Source organism: Saccopteryx bilineata, chromosome 6 (assembly GCF_036850765.1).
Source record: "Saccopteryx bilineata isolate mSacBil1 chromosome 6, mSacBil1_pri_phased_curated, whole genome shotgun sequence".
In the NCBI taxonomy this organism is placed as follows: Eukaryota; Metazoa; Chordata; class Mammalia; order Chiroptera; family Emballonuridae; genus Saccopteryx; species Saccopteryx bilineata.
Window position 1 is genome coordinate 4,678,220 of NC_089495.1, and position 27,817 is coordinate 4,706,036.

General features: G+C 45.0%; 1 protein-coding gene and 1 long non-coding RNA gene across 2 annotated transcripts in view; one reads left to right on the forward strand and one right to left on the reverse strand.

Moving 5' to 3' along the window:
• The window catches only part of LOC136308487 (defensin alpha 4-like), a 148,446-nt gene extending 126,112 nt beyond the window's left edge, over positions 1-22,334 (reverse strand). The window contains exon 1 of the mRNA XM_066235872.1: positions 21,935-22,334. Within this exon, the coding sequence (XP_066091969.1) occupies positions 21,935-22,334 (400 nt within the window). The remainder of the gene's footprint in view (positions 1-21,934) is intronic.
• A 3,839-nt stretch (positions 22,335-26,173) lies between these two features.
• On the forward strand, positions 26,174-27,050 carry LOC136307658 (uncharacterized). The gene is made up of 2 exons (XR_010725978.1): positions 26,174-26,441; positions 26,819-27,050. It is a non-coding gene; the product is annotated as an uncharacterized lncRNA (long non-coding RNA).
• The last annotated feature ends 767 nt before the right edge of the window (positions 27,051-27,817 follow it).

The window sequence follows — 27,817 nt, forward strand, 5'->3', positions numbered from 1 at the left end:
TGCCACCTGCTCACCGTCCTCTGAGATGAGGGGCTGCTCACAGAGCATGCAGGTGTCACGTGGCTTTTCTTACGTATAGAAAGATATCTTATTTGCTTTGAAAACAGAAGTGCACAGTGTCACTTACTAACTCTTTAAACTAAAAGGCAGGGTCTCCTATGACCAAGCGAACTGTGGAGAACAGCAAGGCCAGCCTGGAGTCAGGGACACTGTGTGGGGGACACCACTGTGCCTTTGTCTTCTCAGCGTGAAGGTGTCAAGGACACGCGCTGACCAGGCTCCTCTTGGTTCAGGGCTTGGAGCTGCCCGTCTCCAGTGGCTCTGACCTCGGTGCTCAGGTTTGACTGTCTCCTCAGTGTTACAGGGACCGAATAGAAGGATGAAGGAAGAAAGGAGACAGGAGAGAGAGAGCAGTGTGAGACTGAGATGTGAGGTCACCAGTTAAGACATCACAAATTATTCCAGAAAGCTTGTTTTATCGGTTTTCATCCTGGCTGTATTCCAGCAGGACCAGGGAATGGTGGGCAGGGTGGGAGGGGAGACAGGAGGCTGGGAAGACAAGAAGGAAGGCTCGAATCACCGAGGGCGGCCTGAAAGGGCAGGCCCAGGAAGAGTGAGAGCTGGACCTGGTCAGAGAGAGATCTCAGGGTCCAGAAACAGGACCACCATTTTTGGTTGTAAGTTACGTCAATGTTAGGTCCTCCTTAAACAGTTCTTGGACATTAAAGATGCTGCTCAGCTCAAATTCTTAACTGACAAAACAAAGATAAAATAGACTCCCACCAGCTGTGTCTGATCCAGAGATCTCTGGCCCGTGTGTGACCCTGACTCAGCAGGACTTCGTGGGGACTGTCTCTCACTGGGAAAATCTGAAGTGGCAGAAACTCTCAACCAGCCTGTCCCTCCACATGGCTCAGACCCTTTAACCTGCTGCTTCTAGAAACATACGGATCCTCACGAATCTCAGCCGTTCTAGTCTCTGGCCTTGGGGGTGTGTCCATGGGACATTGATCCGTTGCATCCTTCTGCCACGGGGCTTGGATTTCTGACACGTTTCTGCCTTCTCTGTTCTCTCTGTAGGTCTTGCTCAGTCCTGCAGGCAGAGAGGAGGCGTGTGCCAGCTCTTCGGTTGCTTTGGAAACAGAACACATGTAGCCAATTGCTTCCTGCCAGGATTTAAATGCTGCAAAAAATAGCGATACACCAGCAAAGGGTTCTGTCACCTTCAGGAATCAGAGATGTGCCCTTCGCAAAGACATAAAATGTAAATCAAATTAAACTGCATCTTTCAAAGACCAAGAATGTTGCCTTCTGGTCATTGCGGTTACTGGGCGGTGACTGTCCATACAGGTCTCTCTCCGAAATCCTTGAGGACCCCTTTCAAGCTCCCTGACAAACTTCAGGGACACCGTGCAGGGACTCTCCTGTGTTTTACAGGGTAATGATTTCCTCTGAGTCCCCTACGGCCCCTGAAGTCTCCCCGCACTCTCCTATGACACGCACTGTGCTCCTACGTCTTCCTGCCCTGTGTCCCCTGGCCCGCCCCACACCACCCCTCCCACGGGGCCCCTCCTGCCTGGTTAACATGTGGTCACCTGCTAATTCTCCGTCTGGCCCATAAAACCTCTACGGGAGTGGACTTGGTCCCATTCCTTTATGAACTGGTCTGTGAGGGGAAACATGGACTCGTCAATGGTTACCCTCTGGGTGGCACAGCTGAGCAGGATGAAGTGACTCCCTCCAGTGGACGTGGTGGAGCCAAGTCAGAATTGTACAGAGCAGCCCTTTGTGAAAGGACAATTAAACAGGACAGCGTAGCATGGACACAGGAGGAGAGCACTGACCACCAGAAGGAGGACAACATGGCCGGCAGGAGGCATGCTGATGCTGACCCCACCTGCTGTCTCTTTCCTGGGAGGCTCTGGGACTTCAACCCAGAGCTCTGTGGGGTGCCCTGTCCAAGTTAGCAGGGCTCTGTTTCTCTACATGAGCCCCTCACTCAACACATATAAGGTTCCCCTCTGGGTAGATGCACTTTAGCTTTGAAATCTTCCCCTGAGGGTCCCAGAGTCTCCCGATTGAAGAGAGAAGTCGGATATTGTTCAAGTGAACATGTGTTTATCCAGATAGACTCCCTTGATCTTGGAGCCAAGATGAGGATGAGGGGTGGCATCCCTGCTGGTGTGACACTGAAGGTGGTGCCCCAAATCCCATAACCCGGACAAAGGGCACTCTGCAATATTCTTCCTTTAAAATTTATTTAATCCCATGTCCACCCAGGGTGCATCTGCCAGCTTCCTGTGCCTCAGAGGGTCCTGGGCTCAGTTTCATGTGAAAGCTGCCATTTTATGATTGCACTTGGGGTGTACTGGGCTCAGGTCACCCCTCAGGCTGGTAAGAGGGGGCACCATCAGTGTTGTATGAAGACTTCTGCCCCACTGTGTTCTTCCCACACAACTAAATGGGAGTGAGTCACACCATTGACTGTCTGTCCTATGGGTCATATTGTCACCAGTCTGTTCCTTATCTACACGGACAACTCTGTGGTCACTTCAAAGAGACCTTACAGGTCTTATTTTCAAGCATCTGTCTTCTCATATTCTTCCATAGTGTTCCTTAGCCCAGGAATTCAACCAAAACTGTAGCATGTTATCTGTTTCCCAGCATCTAAGCTTTCCCTTGACTTCCAAAAATTATTATTCTGTTATTATTTGTTTGTTTGTTTTTTCATGAACCTCTCAGTTCTGAATTCCTTTTTGTTACCAACTGACTCTTTCTACTGTGCACCTACCTTTTCATCTCACTGGTTTTATTTCCTTTTTCAATTTTTACTTAAATGTCTTGGGTGACATTGGTTAATAAAATTATAGAGGTTTCAGCTGTGCAATTCTATTATACATCATCTGTATGTTGTATTGTGTGTCCACCACCCAAAGTCAAGTCTCCTTCCATCACCATATATTTGACCTGTTACCTTTCAGTAACGCCCAACCTCCCTTTCCCTCTGGTCACCGTCATACTGTTCTGTGTCTATGAGTTTGTGTCTCATTAGTCACATTTTGTCTCATTAGTCACAATATGGATAAGTACGGGGCACGTGTTCTTAGCCAGGTCTCACACCTGAGAATGAGAACAGAAGTAACTTGCTACCACTCATGGGGACTATATGTAGGAAAGCCTTCCACTTAATCTCAAGTGGCTTTGGCTCCAAATACCGAGTTTTTATTGACTATTCAACAATCACCCAAAATAAATTTACTTATTAAATTAAATAGAAACAACACATGCTTCTTAGTATGACTATGATGCATGCAATACTTGGAACATACATGTACAAAACGATTTTCCGTTGCTTATCTGAAAGTTCAAATTTAATGGGGTGTCCTGTGTCCCACCTGGCCACCTTGTGTATCTGTCAGCATGTGCCAGGTTGTGCGGTGGTGACAGCCACGTCAGAATCATAAAAGAGCAAAGTGGTCTCACTGTGCAAGATGAAGGCGGGCAGCTGTGGTGAAACATGCCTTTGTGTCTTGTTTATATTTTCTTTTTCTCACCACCCTTTCCTGCACAGGAAATGAAAAACTAAAGAGGAAGCTGGAATGTAAAACTATGGGAGGCGCCTGCAGCCACCAGAGAACCCACGGTGGCTCCATGCTGCCCGCGGACTGCAGGAGTCAGTATGGACACTGCCGCTGACTCGCAGTGCAGCTGAGGGCCCCTCCCATACCCCCCGCAGCCAGGGAAACATGCCAATGTTGACTTCTGCCGAATAAAAACGTCACCCCTCACGCGGGTGCTATGTCTTGTCTTTCCAGGGCGTGCCTGAGTGACAGGTCACTGAACTGAGGGGCAGGGACATTTCAGTCCTGAGTCTGCTCACACCACTAAGTAGCTGCCTGATACCCAGCAAGGTGTCTCCCTTCCTGGGCCTCAGTGTCTGCACCTGCACGACTGAAACTGCTGTTCTCTGAGCCACCTGGAACCTGTCTGCCCATGTCCATAAACCAATGGACTGAGGAGAAGAGCTTTGAGTGTGTGTGTGTGTGTGTGTGTGTATTATTTTTTGAAAAGTTGCTGAGAGTTTGTTTTCATTTTTATGTCCCTTGAGGGCTCCTGTGTACTCAGCTGTGGCTCTCGGTTGATTACTGAACAGCGGGGGAAACCAGTTAGTCAGGCGCCCCGAGGAGCAGGAAGATTTCAGCTGCCACTCACACATCAACACACAGAACTAGAATTCAGGGATTACAGAACACAGTGCACTGTTTCACAGAGAGCCAAGACTCACAGACATGGGGATGACTTCTACTCTCCAGAGGCACCTTCCCAAATAGCCTGAGCCCTTGACAACCATTTCCTTAGAACCCATGGAATCATTTCCAGCACAGACAAGATTTAAATGGCAAAGCCCAAGCCTGCTGACTAGACGACTGGGAAAGGTGTCTTCAGCAGTAAAGGAGTAGCCCCCAGTTTGAAATAGTCAGGGTACAGTTTCTTAGTCACCTTTCTGCTGAGTGATTTCTTCTTCTAACAGATCAAACTTCTAACAGATCAAACTTCCATACACTGCCTCTAGGAATGCAAAATGCTAAGTCTGCTTTGGAAGAGAGCTGGGCAAGTTAAACCTATGCTTGTAAAAGTGACACACATGCTTACCAAACAATTCATTAACCCCACTCCTGGGTAGTCACCCTGGGGAAGTCAAAATATATGTTCACATTAAAAGTCTGTATAAAAATGTTTAAAACAGGTTTACTCATAATTACCCAAAATATGGGAAACAGTACAGATGTCTTTCAATTAGCAAATAAATGGTGGTACACCTTATCATAGAATACTAAGCAGCAATGAAAAGGAATGAATGATTGATTGATATGATAACCCTTAGAACACTATACTACAAAGCTTGGATTTTAGTGTTTGGAAATATATAAAAATTTCAACTCGATGTAGGTTTAAAATGGGATGCAGACTGAGTCAGAAAAAATTGGGTTATGATTAATCCTATGACCACAATAAAGGCAGTGAGAAGAAATAACTGACATAACTTTGAAAACTTATTAAATATTTTCCAGTATATGGAACTAGGGATCCTTGAAGAATGACTGACTTCTGAAAGGGTGGAGGGAAATGCAGGATGAGTCTGGATTATCTTCTAATGCCAGAAAGTAAAATAATGTTACCCCAAAATGTAGCATACAGTGTTGAAACTTCATAAAGGATATCTGAAAGAGTCCCCAATGACCAAAGTTGAAACAATTTTTTTAGGTGAGAGGAGGGGAGATAGTGAGGGAGACTACCTCATGTACCCCAATTGGGATCCACCTGGCAACCCCATCTGGGGCAAATGCTTGAGTCTCGAGCTATTTTTAGTGCCTGAGGCCAAGGCTCCGATCAACTGAGCTATCCTCAGTGCCTGAGCCATCCATCAAACCAATCGAGTCATTGGCTGAAGAAAGCGAAGAGAGAAAGAAAGGGGAGGTCGAGGAAGGAAGAAGCAGATGGTCACTTGACCTGTGTGTCCTGATAGGGAAATGAACCCAGGACATCCATATGCTGGGCCGATGTTCTATCCATTCAGCCACCAGCCAGGGTCGAAAAGCTTTTATAAAAACAAAAAAGTACCAAAATATGAACATCTAACCCAGAGATAAAAGAAAGAGCCATGTGTCTGTATTTAGATGAGTAATGGAGAAGGGATGACTTTTCATTACGACAAAACGGCAGTGAGCAGACACAGACGTGATGGGAAATACAAAATCAACATCAGAACACCACACACATAATTGCAGACGAGATCTGCCATTTTTTAAAAAACAGAAATAAAATATCTGTGTAATCTCAAAATATGTCCAAATTACTTAGTAATTTCAAAGAGAAACTATAGCTTTGCAGAGAAGAATTTATCAGGAACCACCTTAGGCAAGAGATCACTTTCTTGCAAAAGTATTTGGCTAAGATGCCAAAAGGTAGTAAAATGCACAAAAATGTTGGGGGTGAGTGAATGAGACACAGGAGCCCACTGAAAGCTCCCCTGTGGACAATGCTGGAATAATTTATCCAACAAGTGACATAGTATTGGGTGATCAGTAAAAGTATAAAATATCTGTAAGTCCATACTGATAATACATGAAGGATTCCACAAGTAGAAGAAAGAAGAATCTCCTCTAAATAATGTCCATAGATGCTCCCCCTTAAGAAGGTGGAGGATAACTCTACACCTGAGCTCACAACTTCCTTTCAAAGAGGACAGCATGCATGAGGGAAGAGGTCACCTGCCCAGTGAAGAGATACCACCTCCAGCTGGATGGTCAAGGTTTCCAGCATCTGTAATAAGACATGCTGACAGCATGTACTGTTCTCTCATCTTGATGTGGTGAGGAGGGCACTTCAGCTCCGTGATCTTCCTCCCAAAATCCTATCACCCAGACTTATCATAAATATATATATACACACACACACACACACACATTAGGCAGTCATAAATCACAAACTCTCTTAACGATAATCCTTAAAATTTCCAAGGTCTTTGAAAACAAGGAAAGCCTGAGACAGTGCCCAGAGATTAATGGATCATTGTGACTAAATGTAACAGAGCACCTGGATGGGAGCTTAGAAAAGAAAAAATAAACAAGGATATGGGTGAAATATGAATGAAACCCATATTAAGTGTGGAATTTAGTTCATAATGATGTATCAACGTTACATCATGAGTCAGGACATACATACATCATGGTCACATAGGATATTAACAATAGGGGAAACTGGACGCAGGTGTGGAGAAACTCTGCACTAGTCACACATAATTTAACAGGGACCAGCGAGCAGGGAGACAGTGAGGCTGAAGTCACGTGGAAGGGACTGAAAGTCTGAACAAGGAGGAGTCTGACCCTGGGTTCCCTTCCCCAGCTCACCCTGCTCTCTCTCCACCTCCGTTGATGGTGGATAGTTTTCTTTCAGAAAGGCTGCACCAGAAAGGTTGTGGACTTGGGACCCTGGGCTGGGCTAAGGTGTCAACGAGGGGCTCTGAGCTGAAAACAGATGAATTAAAGGAAAATCTATAAAGGGGAAATCACCAGCTTCCTTCCTCCCCTCAGCCCTCAGGACCCTGGTGCCCCATCCATTGCTCTCCTGGCCGAACAGAGTCGGGGAAACAGACAGCTTCTCTGTCGGCCACAACCGAAGGTCTTAATGCTTGCATTGGCAGAGTTTATGTTTCTGAAAGTGATGGGCAATCTTTTCAGCTTGGTGTGTCGAAATTTTCCAAAAAAACTGAGGATAACTTGGGTGGTGTGTCACTTCGAGAAAAACAGCCTAACCAGAAGCCCCAGAACTAGACGCTGTGTGCTGGAGTTCTGTTGTTTTGGCCTACAGACCTCCAGCACAGAGTATCTACACTACAGCAAATCCTCGGCTCCTGCACCTGGCAGTAAAGAAACCAAGGATGAAACGTCCTTCTCAGCATGCAGCCTCATACTTCTCTAGTATGCGACCGCATGCGTCCGCGAGTCATTGAAATGGCTACATGTGTCAGTGCTGACACGCGTGTCATAGGTTCACCATCATGGGACTAGGCTCAACATTTACTATGTAGACAGCTGATTTACAATCCAAGGGAAATTTATAGCCTTATCAAGTCCGAAGTCAAACACACAGAGCTTATCAAGGAGGAGTGGGACCTGAAGCTGGAATGGGGACACTTGGGTAAATTTTGATAATTGTGAATACATGGAACTCCCAGTTCTTTGCATTGCGTGCTGATGGAAGCCTCCTCCTCAGGCAAAGATATTAGCCTGCAGGTGTAGAAGGCTCAGTTGATGGAGATGTAGGTGTTTCTGAAGACACACCTGGTCAGTGTCTCCTTGCTTCTAGATCATGGCTAGACAACAATCTGAAACACTGCAGGTCTCACCGTGAGGAGGTGCTGTGCATGTCAAAAGAATTGCAAGGTTTTGCAAATGTTGGACCAATTCATATATTGTTTGAAATCATCCTGAGAGAGTGTTAGAACAGAAAGGAGACAACAGAGCATTGGACTGGGCAAATATATGGTCGGGTATGTAGAAATCAGTGATTCTGGCTTAAATAATTTAGCTCAAGCTGCTAGGAGTGGTTTGGAAGGATGCTTGGTTAACTTAAACATTAATTTAGTGACAGGTTAAAGAAATTTGAGCTGTCAGGGCATCTGAAATTTACCTCAGAGAACGAATCGAAAGACATAGGATGGGATGTTGGGATTGATTCATCACCTGTGACCACAGAGGTTCACTCTGACTGACCCCTGCAAGGGCTCAGAGGACGATCTCTTCACAAACAAACACATTAAATAGCTCATTAGTGAAGGGAGCCCCTAATGTGTGGGAAGTTCCAAATTGCTTGTCTTCTGTAATCTGCGGACAATGGGAAATCCCACCACTGATGTCCTGAGAAGGTTAGACTATCAAACACCAAATGGCAATATTTAATGGCCTAGATAATGTAATACTCTAATAAGTTTAATTATTGAGTTAAAATAATTAATAAGTGTAATAAATTCAATTATTGTTAAGGTAGACATGATCATTGTAATAGACCTCAGGGTTGGCGTGGTCATCAGAATGGCTGTCACCTCAGAGGTCTTTGGTAACTTTGAATTGACTGTGGTGCCGTCAGAATGGAAACAGGAAGCTCCCATAGGCTGTGTCTCCATCCGGGGGCTTCGTGGCATCTCCACCATCCAGTCCTCTCTCATCTCCACTGCTCCTCTGTCTCTGCCGGAAGCCTGGCCCCTGTCCATCCTAATGTCTCATGAATCATTCTCTCCATTCTTGACCTCTCCTTCATCCTCTCGACAGGGACCCCACTCCTGGAAACCTCCATCACCCGATGAGTCAAACAGAACGGAAACCGGCTTCTCCTCACTTTCCACCTCCAAGCACCAGCTCCTCACGCTTCCTCTCCCGGGTGTTTAAAAACTGCCTCCTGCTTGATGTCTTTGTCAATGTCTGAATTCCCACCCTTCACCTCAGTCATTGACACTTCAATTATTGCATCATAACTGAAATGGCCTGTGGATTTCTAGCTTCTCCATCTCTCCTCCACGCCTTCATTCTCCATTCTTCAGTGCTTCCCTGAGGCTGTAAAGACAGGGTCAAATTTTCTTTCAGGTCTAAAGTCCTCCATCCATGGACCACACTTCCTCTGCCTTCATCTCTCATCACAGCCCACCCCTCACCTGATGGAAGTCATGGTTCTGACATGGTGCCCTTGCATGTGCTGTTCCCTAATTATCAGAACACATGTGCCACTGTCTCCTGTACCTCTCCCTGGATGAGTCATACTCATTTTTTAAACACTCTGCTCATAGTCACCTCCCTGGGAAGACATTCCAGATGCACCCAAGTCGGATAAGATGTCCGCGTCCGTGCGTGTCTTAGCAGAAGAATCCACACTCCCCAGTCACCTCTGCAGTTCCCAGCACAAGGCGGGTGGTCAGCAGGTGTCAGCAAAGTAAATGAACCAGTGAATAAAGAACAGGGCATCACGAGGACTCGGCCTTCAGAATTAATTCAGAGTAGACACGCTACACGTGAACTCTTCAGTGTACTTAGCGTGGGGCCGCTACATGGAAGGAGAAAGCCTCGGCTCACTTGTTCTGTCACAACAGAAGCTCCCCCAGGCACAGCCCTGGCATGTGGAGTGTGCACTTCTTCTTCCTCCGCAGGCTGACGCTCACGCTGGAGTCACAGAAGCCGCGCATGTCACCGTGCCACTGACGTGTAGAGAGACCAAGAATGTTTGTTCTGGGAAGAAAGCCTCACGTTCCCTGTGCAAGAAAGGAAAAACTTCCATCGAACCAGGACGCCCCAACCTCACTGCTCATGAAAGTACTCTGTCGGCCCTGGACCGTAGCTTAGTGCAGTGGTCCCCAACCCCCGGGCGGCGACCGGTACCGGTCCATGGGCCATTTGGTACCGGTCCGCAGAGGAAGAATAAATATATTATTTCTGTTTTATTTATATTTAAGTCTGAACGATGTTTGATTTTTAAAAAATTCCCTCTGTTACATTCGTCTAAGATTCACTCTTGACGCTTGTCTTGGTCATGTGATACATTTATCTATCCCATCCTAAAGGCCGGTCTGTGAAAATGTTTTCTGACATTAAACTGGTACGTGGTCCAAGAAAAGTTGGGGACCACTGGCTTAGTGAATAGAGCGTTGGCCCAGTATATGGACATCCCAGGTTTGATCCCCCATCAAAGAACACAGGGAAAGTGACCATCTGCTTCTCTCACTCTTCCTCTCCTGTAGCCAGTGGCTGAATTGCTTTGAGTATCAGCCCCATTGCTGGGATTAGCTCTGTTGGAGCTCATCAGCCTCAAGTGCTAAAAATAGCTCAGTACTCAAGCATCAGCCCTGATGAGGTTGCCAAGTTGATCTCGATTGGGGTGCATGTGGGAATCTACCTCAGTATCTTCCATCCTCTGGAGGGAAGGAAGGAAGGAAAGAAGAAATGAAAAAAGGAAGGAAGGAAAGAAAGAAGGAAGGAAGGATCTCAGTATCTCCCATCCACTGGAAGGAAGGAAGAAAGGAAAGAGGGAAGGAAGGAAGAAAGGAAAGAGGGAAGGAAGGAAAAAAGGAAGGAAGGAAAAAAGGAAGGAAGGAAGTAAGGAAGGGAGGAAGAAAAGAATGAAGAAAGAAAGAAAAAAAGATAAAACAAAGAAAGAAAGAAAGAAAAAAGAAAGAAAGAAAGAAAGAAGAGAGAAGAAAGAAAGCAAAAAAGAAACCTCTAAGTTGGTACAACGCCATTCACACAGGGATGCAGTCCTGTGCGCTGCTGGGGTGAGGAAGGACACTCAGAACACGGGACCCTGGTGGTCCCTGCAGAGCGGGTGGAGGGCTGGTGCAGGGAGGGGGACCGATAGTCTCACTCATCACTCAGCTTTCTTTGAATTTTCTTTTTTGTTCAAGAATTACTTTTTACTTTAAAACATAAAAATTTTAGAAGTCAGGTTTCAGGAAATTTTTTGTCACCTATTTCTCCAAGAGGACAAAGGTCATTATAGGATATGTTTAAATCCTACTGACGTCAGGAAATAAATCTGTCTTTCAGCTGAACTCTGACAAGCTCCTTCCCTCGTGGCCCTCTGTGTTCCCTTCACAGAGCCTGAGACACTGTCTACTCCACTCCAAGAGCCTATCCATCCAGAACATGAAAACCTTCCCCAAAAGGTAGTGATGACCCTGTGCTGGCAGAACAGACCATCAACTACATTGAGGTGAAAGTCTGTTGTAAATGGTGGGGGCCTCCAGAGATGAGCAGGGCCCCGTGTCAGACACAGAACTGTTGTTCCCTGTACTCACTGAATGACAGCTCTAGTCCTTGTCCTCTTTGAACACTAGAAGGTAAATACCCAAGCAGATGGCACACAGAACACACACCAAGTCCTCATCATCACTATCAACATGACACAAGTGTAGACACTGAGCCCATGGACGTGTGCTGCCATGAATGGGCGGTGACAGGAGCATCAAAGAGGCTGGGAGGCCCTGCTGCCCTCACTGTGCTGTGGTTGCTGAGTCTGGCCACCCCACTATAAGTGCAGGCTGGCTCTGCCCTCCCCACCACTCAATCTGCCCTCCCACCTGACCCACACCTCCAGGGGACTCTCAGCCATGAGGACCCTCGCCCTCCTCACTGCCCTGATCCTCCTGGCCTTCCAGCCCAGACTGAGCCTCTGGTGGAGACAGCTGACCAGGTGCCGGCCCAGGACCAGCCTGAGTCCGAGGACCAGGACGTGGCCATCTCCTTCACAGAAGAGGAACACGTCACTCAAGAAGCTTCAGGTGACACCTGCCTCCGTGTTATAGGGTCTGACCCCATCAGAGGGCCTGTCAGAGGGGCCTGGAGTTTGGACTCACAGTTGGGGGTAGAATGAGGGGGGTGAGAATCAGGCACCACGAGGGGAGAGGAGGATGGGGGTGGGGCATCACGTGCCCTTTCACCCTAATGAGGCAGATATTGTCTGTGGCAATAGACAGGTCACTTCTCGTGTCTGTCCCTGATACTGGCTGTGCCTCTGCTCCCTGAGCCCGGTTCCACTGTGCCTGACCCTCCTCTTCCCTCCCCAGGCCTTGAGAGAGGAGCCAGGTGCACGTGCTGACCTGGTCACTTCTGCAGGGTTAATGAGTCTTATGCTGGAAGATGCACTAGCTTTGGTAACAAATACAAACTTTTCTGTCACGATACTTTGTGAACGGAGACCACAGCTCTGTGATGTTCCTCTGAAGACCTGACACAGCGTTTATCTGTGCACCTGCACCTTCTCTTCCTTCTCTCTCCATAATAAACTTCAAGCATAAACTCACTGTTTAGTTATTCTCTCTTTCCATTATTCTTTTTTTTATTGATTTTAATTTATTGTGTTTACATAGATTCTAGTGTTGCCCCGAATGCATCCCCCCTCCCCCATATTCCCCAAAACATTTCCCTTGCCCCCTCCCCACAGTACCCTCCCCCCTCCCCTTCAGGTTTATCCCATCCTCTCATCCCCTTTCCCTCTGTTCTCTTTTCCTCTGGTCCCTTTCATTCCTCCTCTGTCTCAATACCATTCCTCAGTTCACATTGTTCATTGGATTCCTCAAATGAGTGAGGTCATATGACATTTTTCTTACTCTTCCTGGCTAATTTCACTTAATATAATAGTTTCCAGGTCCATCCATGTTGTTGCAAAAGGTAAGATTTTTTTCTTTTACATGGCCCAATATTATTTCATTGTTTTTATGTACCATGCTTTTTAATCCATTCATCCATTGATGGACACTTTGGCTGTTTCCCAATCTTGGCTATTGTAAACACATGCCATAAACATGGGGGAGCATTTCTTTTTTTGAATCAGTGATATGGTGTTCTTTGGTTATATTTCTAAAAGTGAGATGGCTGTGTCAAAAGGCAGTTCCATTTTTCATTTTTTGAGGAATCTCCATACTGTTTTCCACAGTGGCTGCACCAGTCTGCATTCCCACCAGCAGTGCAGGAGGGTTCCCTTTTCTCCACACCCTTCCCAGCACTAATTATGTGCTGTTTTGTTAATAAGCACCATTCTGACTGGTGTGAGGTGATATCAAATTGTGGTTTTAATTTTGCATTTCTCTAATGATTAGTGATGTTGACAATTTTTTCATCTGCCTTTTGGCCTTCTGTATGTCCTCTTTGCAGAAGTGTCTATTCATTCTTTTGCTCATTTTTTAAATTGAATTGTTTATCTTCCTGGTGTTGAGTTCTACAAGTTCAGTATAAATTTTAGTTTTTAACCCATTATCAGATGTATTGTCGAATATGTTCTCCTATTGTGTGGTTTGTCTTTTTATTCTGTTCATATTGTCTTTAGCTGTGCAAAAGATTTTTAGTTTGATATAGTCCCATTTGTTTATTCTGTCTTTTATTTCCCTTGCCTGTGCAGATAAATCAGCAAATATATTGTTGAGAGAGATGTTGGAGAGCTTACTGCCTATGTTTTCTTCTAAGGTGTTTATGGTTTCATGACTTACATTTAAATCTTTTATCCATTTTGAGTTTATTTTTGTGAGTAGTGTGAATTGGTAGTCAAGTTTCATTCCTGTTCAATTTTCCCAACACCATTTGTTAAAGAGACTGTCATTACTCCATTGTATGCTCCTACCTCCTTTGTCAAATATTAATTGTCCATAAAGGCGTTGGTTTATTTCTGAGTTCTCTGTTCTGTTCCAATGATTAAACGGCTGTTCCTATGCCAGTATGAGGCTGTTTTGAGTACAATGGCCTATAATATAACTTGATATCCGGAAGTGTGATACCACCCACTTTATTCTTCTTTTTCAATATTGCTGAGGCTATTCGTGTTCTTTTTTGGTTCTATATAAATTTTTGGAATATGTGTTCTATATATTTGAAGTATGTTATTGGTATTTTAATTAGTATTGCATTGAATTTATAAATTGCTTTGGGTAATATAGACATTTTAATGATGTTTATTCTTTCTATTCATGAACATGGTATATGCTTTAACTTGTTTATTTCTTCCTTGATTTCTTTTATCAATGTTTTATAATTTTCTAAGTACAAGTCTTTAATCTCCTTGGTTAAATTTACTCTAGGTACTTTATTTTGTTTGTTGCATTAGTAAAGGTGATTGATTCCTTAATTTTATTTTCTGACCATTCATTGTTGGTGTGTAAAAATGCCTCTGATTTCTGAGCATTTATTTTATATCCTGCCACCTTGCTGATTTTGTTTATCAGGTCCAGTAGTTTTTTTACTTCAACTTTATTGTTTTCTATATACACTATCATATCGTCAGCAAGTAATGATAGTTTTACTTCTTCTTTTCAAATTTGGATGCTTTTTATTTTTTCTTCTTGTCTGATTGCTGTGGCTAGCACTTCCAGAACTATGTTGAATAAGAGTGGTGAAAGAAGGCACTCCTGCCTTGTTTCTGACCTTAAGGTGATTGCTTTTAACTTTTCTCCATTGAGCATGTTATGGGCTGTTGGTCTGTCATAAATGGCCTTCATCATGTTGAGGTATGTTCCATGTATTCCCACTTTGCTGAGGGAATCATAAATGGTGCTGGATTTTATCAAATGCTTTTTCTGTATTTATATTATCTTGTGGTTTTTTTCCTTCCTTTTGTTTATGTGATGAATCACATTGATTCATTTGCAAATATTATACCAATCTTGCCCCCCCCCCACCCAGAATAAATCCCACTTGATCATGATGTATGATTTTTTTCATCTATTGCTGGATTTGGTCTGTTAATATTTTGTTGAGAATTTTAGCATCTAAATTCATCAGGGATATTGGCCTATAGTTTTCTTTCTTTGTGTTGTCTTTGCCTGGTTTTGAAATCAGAATTATGCTTGCCTCATAAAAGAAGCTTGGAAGTCTTTCCTCCTTTTGAATTTTTTGAGAAAAATAGGAGTTAGTTCTGTTTTGAATGTTTGGTTGAATTGGCCTATGAAGCCATCTGGCTCAGGGCTTTTGTTTGTTGAGAGTTTTTTGATAACTGTTTAAATCACATTTGGTGTAATCGGTCTGTTTAGGTAATCTGATTCTTCCAGATTGATTTTTGAGAGGTTATACGTTTTAAGAAAATTATTCATTTCACCTAGGTTGTCTAATTTTTTGGCATACTTTTCTTCACAGTATTTTCTTAAAATCCACTGTATTTCTGTTGTGTCAGCTGTTATTTCTTTTTTTTTTGCCAATTTAGATTTTATTTTATTTTTTTTTATAAATAAATTTTTATTTTGATGGGTTGACATCAATATATCAGGGTACATATATTCAAAGAAAACATTTCCAGGTTATCTTGTCATTTAATTCTGTTGCATACCCATCACCCAAAGAGAGATCGTCCTCCGTCACCCTCTATCCAGTTTTCTTTGTACCCCTCCCCCTCCCCCTCTCCCTCTTTCCCTCCCCTCACCCCCTGTAACCACCACACTCCTGTCCATGTCTCTTAGTCTCATTTTTATGTCCCACCAATGTATGGAATCTTATATTTATAGGTTACTTTATAGGGGTAGCTATAAGCATGCACATATATTTTTATTTACATCACAGCTTCCCTTGTAGCATAGGGACTTATATTTCCCTTCTTTATGACCTACCGAAGCACACTTATCAGACCTTAAGATGACCTGCTCTGGCCTTTTCCTGATTTTAGTTTCCCTCCCTTCCCAAAGTTCAATTATAAGGATTCCCACGGTGAAGTTCCTCAAGCTTCTGTTATATATAGACCAACCAGCTTCCGGTTTGTGGCTGGAGCAGGGCATGTGGTCCTTCTCAGGGTTCATTTACAGGGGTTGGTGGTATTTGTTTCCACCATCTACGTGGGGGTCTGTAAGGGAACTGAGGGAGAAGGGGTATGTATTACCATGCCTAATACAGTTCTATATGGTGTCAATTTTGGGTGCATTTAGCTTTTAGGAGAAGTAGGAGGGTAAGCTAGTCCAGTTTTCACCAGATTTAGAATAAATTTGGTCTGGAATTCTTACAGAGATTGGTTTTATTCTCCTGAGCTCTGAGCCCTGTAAGCACAATGTAATTTCTAATAAACATTGAGAACCTTTTCTACTAGCTGTGAGGCCTTAGAAAAAACACAGGCCCATTATGAGACCTAAATATCAGAATCATTTCATATACTAATTTCTAACACATGAGACCTGTTACTGTGGTCTCATTTCTAATAGAGGAAGCTTCTACCTATCCTGACAAGGTGTCAATACATACTAAGAGGTACTTATATTCCTGTGCTGGGGTGACTTTACTTTAGTAAAATCTATTTCTAAATATTCACCTGGGAATGTTCCTCTTTCCCTATTTCTTAATTTCCCTACTTTGCTTAGTATTTACTTGGGCTCAGACTGAACACTTGGACACTATGCCTTCAGCTGTAGAATCTAAGCCTGGCAAATAGTGATTTCCTTAAATCATTCTATTATTGAACCTTACCTAATTTTTTGATGAGTTGGCTGAACCAGCTGTTAAAATGGCCTTTTGTAATTGGGGTTCTCTCTAAGGTGGGCGCCAGGGCAGCTGCCCAACGTGGAAATCTCAAATTTACATTCCTCATTCTTTTTTAGTGTTCATCTGCGCAACTGTAGAGATTGCTGGAATATTGAAGATGTACTATTTCCATAGAAATCAGCTGAAGAACTATTGAACGTCTTTAGTAACATCTCTATTTACCATATTGATATTAACAATTATCTAGATTTCATAGAAAACGTTTTAAAACTCTGCAATTACTGAAAGTGTTTAAAGAGCTAAAATTATTGTCAGAAATATTGTTGGAAAGTGGTTTTTCAAAAAGGAACAAAACATATTTAGAGAATGAAGTCACCTTACTGTTTCTAATATATCAAACACAATGACTATTAGCCTACTCAGCCTGCCTCTAAAGAAATGGGATCCTACTCCTACAGGAAAGAGATGGTTGAGGATAAATCACATAGTGAATGATGCTCAAATAAAAGTGAATAAAATTGCAAGTGAGGATGTCAAACAAGAAGCAATTTGGAGCCCTGGCCAGTTTGTGCAGTGGTAGAACATAGGTCCGGCATGTTGATATACCAGGTTCAATTCTCAGTCAGGGCACACAAGAGAAGTCCCCATCTGCTTCTCTACTCCTCCCCATTTGCTTCTCTCTCTCTCTCTCTCTCTCTCTCTCTCTCGGTTGGCTCCATGGCTTCTGCCTCAGGCACTAAGAAGAGCTTGGTTATTGAACAACAGAGCAACTTTCCAGATGGGCAGAAAATTGCCGCTTAATTGGTTGCTGGGTGGGTCATTGTGTAGGTGCATTCAATAATCTGACTTGCTGCCTCTTCTCCTCTTGATGAATAGAAAAAAAGGTAGCAATATGAAAATCTCTTAAATAAAAATTTTATTGTTTTTTGTTAAGTATAAAACAACTCTTTCTTATAAAATAATTTAATTATGTATACCTCTTTAATTGTTCTTATTTAAGTATTAAATGTATGAAAAAATAAGCTACCTCTTGGCATAAGTTTTTTTAATACTTAAAACGGTCATTTGGACAGAGAACCATTTGTGAAAGTATTAAATTCTACCACTGCAGATTCCACATGAATGTCCCCAACTACGGGAACCTCAGAGTTTCAGGTCAGGCCCACTGTGTCCCTTGTTCCTTGCAATTAGATAGGGCTGGCTCCCAGCATGGCTGAGACTATCACCATGTGCTCAGAAAACACAGTGTGGACTTGTTCAAAGTTCCACTGGGCAGGCAGGTGCATTTTAGGATTATAATGCATCCTGCATGACCTCCCTCAGCCCTTCTCTGTCCATTGTTGATCTGACCTCTAATTACATAGCAATGGGCAGCTGCTGTCAGGTGTCCCTGTCTGAATGGACAGGCAGCAGACTGTCTGGGAGGCTGAAGGAACCAGCTGCACGGTAGGTGTTTCTTCTATTCTGTGTGGTTGAAGAAAGGAGTGGGGATATATGTGTTATATCTAGAAAGTCAATGAAAATGATAGTTTTCAATATATAAGCATAAGAGATAGGAATGTAGACAAAACCTTACAATTTATAGTTTATTTTCTGTTATTTTTATTAATATTATTGTTATTATTATATCTATTGAGGTACTATTGTTGGGGTCAAGGAGTAAATTCATCAAAGCTAGTATGTAGAATTAAGTGTAACTTATTTAAACAGATTACTACATTTACTCTATTTTTAGGTGAATATTTTCTAAACTGAAATAGGTCTCTATATAGTGAAAAATTAAAATGTTGATGAAAAGATGCAAAAGCCTCCTTTAACCAACCCCAAAATTTACTGCTTACTTCATGGCTCAGATGATTTATTTGAGGTCTGCATGTCATTCATGATATATCTTTCTACTCCCCATTATTGGTGGCCATTGTTAGAATAGTAGGGAAGTCAGGTTCCTTGTATCCCCTTTTTTCCTTCCTTCCTTCCTTCCTTCCTTCCTTCCTTCCTTCCTTCCTTCCTTCCTTCCTCCCTCCCTCCCTTCCTCCCTCCCTTCCTTCCTCCCTCCCTACCCCTCTTACCCTCCCCTCCCTACCCCTCTTACCCTCCCTCCCTTTCTCCCTCCCTTTCTTCTTTCATTCTTTTCTTTTTTTTTTTTTTTTGAGATAGGCAGGGAGAGAGATACAGGAACATTGTGCTGCTCCTGTATGTGCCCTGACCAGGGAATTGAACCTGGAATTCTGTGCTCCAAGATGGCTCTCCAATCTACTGACCTCTGTAACCAGGGCTTAAACTTTTTAATTTTTATTTTTTAGCAGTAGAGATAGGAAGGGAGAGAGAAGGGATGGAGAACAGAGGCATTCATCTATTGTTCTATTCAGTCGTACATACACTGGTTGTGTCCCATGTTGTGCCCTGACTGGGGATCGAACCTGCAACTTTGTCAGTTCCGGAAGACATTCTTCACTGACTGAGCTAATGGTCAGGCTTGTCACAGTGTTTTATATGTCATCATTTCTCTATTTATTATTGATCATTGTCTTCGGACAATTTGATTATTCCTAAACATTTGCAGTTGTAAGCATAACTGCAGTGAGTATCTCTTTACATGTATCATTTTGCTTACTAGTGATTCTGTTATACAAAGGCCTAGACCTAGAATATGGAGTCTAAGAACTGTTTTAGACATAAAACAGACATTACATTATTTTCTTCTGTGGAGGATATTCCGCCATCATTCAACAAAACGTATGAGCTCAACGTTGCCCACTCACAGGTCAGATGTTAAAGTCCCCGTGCCCCCCCGCCCCCATTCTACATCTATTCTTTTTTCAAAGGCCCCATGACTCCCCAATGTCTTCATTCTTTCTTCCGCCCCAAGATATGGGCAGCATGTCCCAGGCTTTCTTGTAGGTCAGAGTGACCAATAGACAGAGTTCTGACCTATAAAGTGTAACTCCTCAGAGTTTAAGTAATACAATGGTGAGCGACAGAGACAGAGATGGAAGAGAGAGATGAGAAGCATCATCAACTTGTTGCAGCACTTCTGTTGTTCATTGATTTCTTCTCATTGGAGTGTTGACCAGGGTCTCAATCCACACCAGGGACCCCTTGCTGAAGCCAGGAATCTTGGGTTTCAAGCTAGTGACCTTTAGGCTCAAGCCAGAGATCTTGAATTCAAGCAAGTGACCTTGCGCTTAAGACAGTGACCTTGGGCTCAATCCAGAGATATTGGGCTCAGGCCAGTGACCCTAGGATCACTTCCATGAGTCCAGCTAAGCTGTTAACCCTATGTTGAAGCAGTGAGCCTGCGCTCAAACTGGCCACCTTGGGGATTTAAACCTAGGACCTCAATGTTGCAGGTCAACGCGTCTCTACTGTGCACCAGCTGTTCAGACAGATGTTTATTATTCATTTATTTATTTACTTATTCATTTTAGAGAAGAGAGACAGAGAGACAGATGTGGGGGGATCAGGAAGCATCAACTCCCATATGTGCCTTGACCAGGCAAGCCTAGGGTTTTGAACTGGTGACCTCAGTGTTCCAGGTCGATGCTTGATCCACTGTTCCAACACAGGTCAGGCCAGATGTTTTTATTTATTTATTTATTTATTTATAAATTTTTTTTTCTCTGAAGCTGGAAACGGGGAGAGACAGTCAGACAGACTCCCGCATGCGCCCGACCGGGATCCACCTGGCACGCCCACCAGGGGCGACGCTCTGCCCACCAGGGGGCGATGCTCTGCCCCTCCGGGGCGTCGCTCTGCCGCGACCAGAGCCACTCTAGTGCCTGGGGCAGAGGCCAAGGAGCCATCCCCAGTGCCCGGGCCATCTTTGCTCCAATGGAGCCTTGGCTGCGGGAGGGGAAGAGAGAGACAGAGAGGAAGGTGGGGGGAGTGGAGAAACAAATGGGCGCTTCTCCTATGTACCCTGGCCGGGAATTGAACCCGGGTCCCCCGCACGCCAGGCCGACGCTCTACCGCTGAGCCAACCGGCCAGGGCCTGTTTTTATTTTTATATGAGATAAAGTACCTTTACTGATTATAGTTGTACAATGCTATTGTTCTATACTTTTCTCCATTTCTGTACTTGAAGTACGAACCCAGCAACCCAGAGTGGAACACCACTTCCCTGCGGAGCGTGCGCAGTGTGCGGAGTGGGTTCGCCACTGGCAGGAAGGAGGAGGCGGAGCTTGGACACAGGATGCTTTGAGCTCGGGGTCGAATTCACCGCTCTAGGGATCGACCCAAGTCCTCATCCACCTGAGCGCGCTCGTGGAACTTTGATGCAGTTTCACAAACAATGCGAGCCTTCTCTCTGGGGTCGGAAACTGTTGTAACCAGGCAAGCCCCGCAATGCCGGCCCAGTCACGTGGGACCAGCACACGCAGGAAGGACAGGGGAACAGGTGCAGGCGGAAAGAGCACGTGTCGGCTGGAGAAGACACACTCGCTGTCTCCTTGGAGCTTTAGGCCGCTCCCGCGTACAGGGTCGTTCCTTCCCACTCTCCCGTCAGGGAGCCTGCATTTTGAAATAGGACCTGGGTTTTATTGTTTGCACCAGAGCATCCTGACTTGTCAAACATCAGAAAAGTACAGGCGTGGAGAACTGGCTATGAAGACGGCATTTGGGGAAAATACAGCAACCGAGCCAACATACAAGGAGCACAAGCTGGGTCGTCAAGCAAATTGTGACACTTTTCTGTGTTCCCGAGACCCGGCGTGAGCAAAGCTGATGTGAGACCCACATGGCGTGCCGTCCCATAGGGCACTCGGGACAATTTCCTAGACGAGAGAACCATATCAACAAGCCGTATGAAAAGGGATTGAAACGAAACAAAGCAAAACACTGAGTTTAGTGCTTGAAGTTTATTAGGGAGACAGGAGGAAGACAAGGTGCAGGTGCAGAGACTAAACGCTATCTCGGGTCCTCAGTGGAATGTCGCAGTGCTCTGGGTCTCAGTTCACAAAGCTCAGCGACAGCAAAGATTGTATAGAAGCCCATTCTTCCTACAGCTCCCAGAGAGACGCTCATCTCTATTGCATCTGCCATTTCTGCACGTGCAGACGGTGACTCTCCGAAGGCCTGCGGAGGGAAGAGGAGGGTCAGGCTCGTTGGGGACAGGCACAGGGAGCAGAGGCACAGCCTGTATCAAGGACATATACGTGGAGGAGACGTGTCTACTATGGGAGACCACACCTGCAGGGCTAGGGTGAAAGGTCACGTGTCTGTGTAAATCACAAGCACTGGCTGAGTTGGTCACACAGACCCATGAGCGTCTCTGAACCAAGTCCATCAGGTCTGTGCTCATTCAATGCCCCTCCCCATCCTCCTCTCTCCTCGTGGTGCCTGCTTCTCTCCCCCTCATCCAACCCCCGACTGTGAGCCTGAACACCACAACCCTTTGACAAGCCCTAAAATGGGGTCAGACCCTGTAGCACGTGGACAGGTGTCACCTGAAACTTCTCGAGCGACTCGTTCCTCTTCTATGAAGGAGATGGCCACGTCCTGGTCCTCGGCCTCAGGCTGGTCCTGGGCAGGCTTCTGGTCAGCTGTCTCCCGCAAGGGCTCAGCCTGGGCCTGGAAGGCCAGGAGGAGCAAGGCAGCGAGGAGGGCGAGGGTCTTCATGGCTGAGAGTCCCCTGGAGCTGCAGGTCGGGTTGGAGGACAGAGTGAGTGGTGGGGAGGGCAGAGCCAGCCTGCACTTATAGTGGAGTGGGCAGAGCTCACTGACGGCAGTGGGCCTCTGGCTGGTCTGAGGCCAGGGCGGCCGGGCCTCCCAGCCTCTTTGATGCTCCTGTCCCCGCCCCTTCGTGGCAGCAGGCATCCCTGGGCTCAGTGTCCACACTTGTTTCATGTTGATAGTGATGATGAGGACCTGCTGTTGTTCTGTGTGCCATCTGCTTAGGTATTTACCTGCTCATGTTCAAAGAGGACAAGGACTAGAGCTCTCAGTGAGCACAGGAAACAACATTCTTCTGTTTCTGATGTGGGGCCCTGATCATCTCTGGACGCCCTGACACTTAAACTCAACAGTTGCCCCAATAGAGTGTAGGGTCCAACCTGCAAGTTGAGGGTCATCACTACCCTGTGGGGGAGGTTTAAATATCTTAAGTTATAGGTCCTGCGGTGGAGGGGATGGTGACTCAGACTCAGGTAAAGATGGGCACATGGGACACAGTGGAAAAAGTTGGTCAGAGCAAAGCAGAAGGACACAGTGTTAAGGATCTCATTAGAATCTGTGCTCATCACAAAAACCGCTCATCAGTTACTTAGGTTCTTCTATGAAAGCAGCAAAGACAATAAAGTTTCCAGATCCTATTATGAGATTTGTGATATTTTTTATAAAAGTATTAATTTTGCTCCTAGCTGTTTGGCCAAGCGTGTGTATGTCCCAGATTTGACTCCTGGTCAGTGCACACAAAACAGGCGCCCATCTGCTTCTCCATCCTTCCCCTTCTTGCTTCTCTCTCCTTCTCTCTCTTTCTTTCTCTTCCCCTCTAGCAGCCTTAGCTTGATTGCAGTGAGTTGGCCACTAGTGCTTAGGATGCCTCCACATCCCGTTCCTCAGGCACTAAGAAGAATATGGTTGCTGAGCAATGGAGCTACTGCCCAGATGGGGAGAGCATAGGCCCTAGTGGGCTTACTTGCTGGGTTTCAGTTAAGGTGCATGAGGGAGTCTATCTGTGCCTCCTCTTCTCTCATTGAATAAGATAAAAAAGATATATAAATATATATTTAAATTTATGAGGAAAGGAAAGTTGACAAGGTAGCTGAGTGATGAGTGAGAACACAGTCCTTCCTCCCTCACTGTCCTACCTCCGTTCTGTGGGAACCTGCACGGTCACATGCTGAGTTTTCTATTTCTTTTCTTTTAAAAAATTTTTGATCCATTGATTTTATGAGAGAGAGCTCCTTTACTCTCATGCACGTGAGAGAAGCATCAACTTGCTGTTCTGCTCGATGTTTCAATTCCTTGTGCATTCATTGGTTGCTTCTCCTACGTGTTCTGACCTGGGATAGACTCACCACCTCAGGGCTCCGGGACGATGCTCTACCCACCGAGACAGCTGACCAGGGCCTCCGTCTCTTCATTCCACACAGGCTTTAGCCTGGACACAGTCATGTCAGCTGGCAAAAACCTGCATAACTGTTTACAGTGTTCACCATCCCAGTGTGATGTATGTCACCATTCTTTAAAAACATTTATTTTTTTATTGATTTTAGAAAGAAAGAGAGGGAGAGAGAGATTAGAATATCAATCTGTTTCTCCACGTGCTCTAACTGGGGATTGAACCGGCAACCTCTTAGCTTCAGACAATGCTCTAACAATCCAGCTATCCGGCCAGAGCTAAAGGTCATCAGTCAATTGTATCTTATTATCATTAAATAATTTTGTTATGACAATTTTCTTATTTCTAAACATTTTCAGTTATAAGCATAACTTCTATGAGAATACTTTTTACAAAAACCAACTTGCTATTACTGAATCCCTTTAGATAAAAGTCAAGGAGCAGATTCCTGGGTCCTGGCACACATCTTATACATGTAACAGACATTAATCTATTTCCTCTGCAGAGCTCACCCCAACATCAGTCACCAAACACATGAGGCCAACTGCTGCCCACCCTCAGGGAAAGGTGTTTAACAGGCCTGTGATTCTCCAATTTCATCCTCCTTTCTTCCAGCCTGGGCTCTGGGAAGCCACGTGTCTGTTAGAAATTCACTAGATATCCCTGAACACCTGCACTCAGAGACACCAGAAATGACATTTGGAAGATTGAAATGTAAGGTCTCAGAAGGGCCTATTTTTAAATAATAAAAATTTACTGTTACTATTTCATAGTTGTGTTATGCTATTGTTCCTTATATCACACTGGGATGAACACTGTAAACAGTTACACAGGTCTGTATGTGCTGATATAATTCTGCTCAAGCCAATGTCTGTGTTGAGTAAAGAAACAGAGGCCCTGGAAGCTGTCTCAGTGGATAGAAAGTTGTCCCAGACCCCTGAGGTGGTGGGTCTATCCCAGGTTAGGACACGTAGGAGAAGCAACCACTGAATGCACAAGGAATTGGAACATTTAGCAGAGCAGCGAATTGATGCTTCTCTCATGTGCATGAGAGTAAATGAGCTCTTTCTCATAAAATCAATGGAACAAATTTTCTTAAAAAGAAAAGAAATAGGAAACGCAGCATGTGGACTGGTGTTCTCCCTTATCATTCAGCTACCTTGTCACCTTTCCTTTTCTGCATAAGTTTATATATGTATATATATATATTTTTTTTCTATTTTTTATTTTTTGTTTTTCTTATTCAGTGAGAGGTGAGGAGGCAGAGACAGTTTCCAGCATACGACCTGACTGGAATCCATCAGGCAAGCCCACTAGGTCCTATGCCAGTGATGGGCAAGCTGTTGAGCTTGGTGTGTCAAAATTCGCCAAAAATCAGAGCATAACTCGGGTGGTGTGTCACTTTGAGAAAAACGGCCTAAACAGAACCAGACACTCTGTGCCGGAGTTCTGTTGTTTTGGCCTACAGACCTCCTGCACAGAGTGTCTGCACTAGAGCAAATGTTTTATCCTCACCACTGCACCTGGCCTTGCAGGAGCGAAGGATGAAACGTCCTTCTAGGCATGTGGTCCCATACTTCTCTGGTATGTGTCTGCATGCTACTGCGTGTCATCAAAAATGGCTACGTATGTCATAGGTTTGCCATCACGGTCCTATGCTCTCCCCATCTAGGGTAGTAGCTCCGTTGTTCAGCAACCAATTTCCTTTTTGTGCCTGAGAAGGAAGACGTGGAGGCATCCTAAGCTATCTATGGCAACTAACTCCAATTGAGCCATGGCTGTAGGAGGTGAAGAGAAACTGAGACAGAGAGAAGGAGAGAGAGAGAGACAGAGAGAAAGGGAGAGAGAGATGGAGAGACAGAGAAGAGGGAGAGAAAAAAACGAGACAGGAAGGAGTGGAGAAGCAGATGGGCACTTCTTTTGTGTGCACTGACCAGGAGTCAAATCTGGGACATCTACATGCTTGGCTGAACAGCTAGGGAAAAATTAATACTTAAAAAAAAATCAATAATCTCATAATGAGTCTGCAGAAACTTCATTGTCTTTGCTATTTTTATAGAAGAACCTAAATAACTGATGAGTGGTTTTTGTGATGAGCACAGATTCTACTGATGTCCTTAACACTTGTGTCCTTCAGCTTTGTTCTGACCAACAACTTCCATTGTGTCCCATGTGCTCACCTCACCTGAGCCTGAGTCACTGCTTCCTCCACCGCAGGAGCCTATAACCTAAGATAGTAAAACCACCACCATAGCATAGAGATGACCATGAACTTGCCGGTTGGACCCTCCACTCCACTGAGGCAACTGTTGAGTCTCAGTGTTGGGGTCTGCAGAGATGAGCAGGGCCCCACATCAGACACAGAAGAAACGTTGTTCCCTGTACTCACTGACTGACAGCTCTAGTCCTTGTCCTCTTTGAACACTAGAAGGTAAATACCCAAGCAGATGGCACACAGAACACACACCAGGTCCTCATCATCACTATCAACACGAAACAAGTGTGGGCACTGATCCCTTGGGCATGTGTTTGCACGAAGGGGCGGGGACAGGAGTATCAAAGAGTATCCTGGTCCCAGGCCAGCCAGAGGCCCTGCTGCCCTCACTGCGCTGTGGTCATTGAGCCCCGCCCACCCCACTATAAGTGCAGGCTGGCTCTACCCTCCCCACCACTCAATCTGCCCTCCCACCTGACCTGCACCTCCAGGGGACTCTCAGCCATGAGGACCCTCGCCCTCCTCGCTGCCCTGCTCCTCCTGGTCTTCCAGGCCCGGGCTGAGCCCCTGTGGGAGACAGCTGACCAGGTGCCCACCCAGGACCAGCCTGAGGCGGAGGACCAGGACGTGGCCATCTCCTTCACAGAAGAGGAACGTGTCGCTCGAGAAGCTTCAGGTGACACCTGCCCACATGCTACAGGGTCTGACCCCATCAGAGGGCCTGTCAGAGGGGCGTGGAATTGCGGTTCAGAGTCAGGGGTGGGATGAGGGGGGAGAGAAGCAGGCACCACTAGGGGAGAGGAGGACAGGGGCGGGGCAGAGAATGAGCACGGACGTGATGGACTCAGAAGAGACGGTCATGTGTCTGTGTGACCAACGCAGAGTCAGCCAGTGCTTGTGATTTACACAGACACGTGACCTTTCACCCTAACCCGACAGGTGTGGTCTCCCATAGTAGACACGTCTCCTCTGAGTAGATGTCCCTGATACTGGCTGTGTCTATTCTCCCTGTGCCCGTCCCCACTGTGCCTGACCCTCCTCTTCCCTCCGCAGCCCTGCAGAGAGTCTCCGTCTGCACGTGCAGAAATGGCAGATGCAAAGGAAATGAGCGTCTCTCTGGGAGCTGTACAATCAATGGCCGTCTATACAATCTTTGCTGTCGCTGAGCTTTGTGGACCAAGACCCAGAGCACCGTGATATTCTATTGAAGACACAAGAGTGCATTTATTTTCAGTACCTGTCCCTTCTCTTCTTTCTCTCTCCAGAATAAACTTCAAGCATTAAACTCACTGTTTCCCTTTTCTTTTTTCTTCCATTTTTCTTATGTGTGTGGTTCACCCATACGGAGACTGCAGTCCTGGATGGTCTATATTAAATTAGCCGGCTTTTCCATCCCAATAATGAACAATTTGAGCATTAAACATCATTAACAAAAATAGCAATATTGAACATAGATCTTTTCTATATTTTTGGTCTTTTTTCTTTTCTGTATGAATTAAATTTAAAGGGGTGACATTGATCAACCTGAGTACATAGGTTCAGGTAAACATTTCTATAGTATTTGAACTCTTGATTCCTTGGGAGCCCATATTTGTTATTATTTTCTATCTCCATTTATCTCCCAACACCTTGATTCCCCCCTTCCACCCTGTCCCTGGGAATCACCACACTATTGTCCCGGGCAATAAGAATATCTTTTTTCCTCTTTTTGGTCCTTTGTGCTCAGTCCCCTTCCCCCCTAGCTGCCCACACTCACTGCCCACAGCTGCCAACCTGCTCCTTAAAAATGAACATAAATCTCATTTGGGACCATTTGAACCTAACACATTCATTCCTTCAAAGTGAAAGTCAAGTAAAAGCTCCCTATGGAGGTACTGAAAGGTGTTGTCGACTGCAGGAATGGTGGATTCCATGGGCATGTCACTGGCTCTTTCACTGTAAGATGTGTAGAGGCATTGGTATATACAGATATTTTCTAGGATAAGTATGTGTTTCAGTTACATGTGCATTTTCCTAGCTGTACCAATGCATTTTCCTAGCATGCTTCAGCAT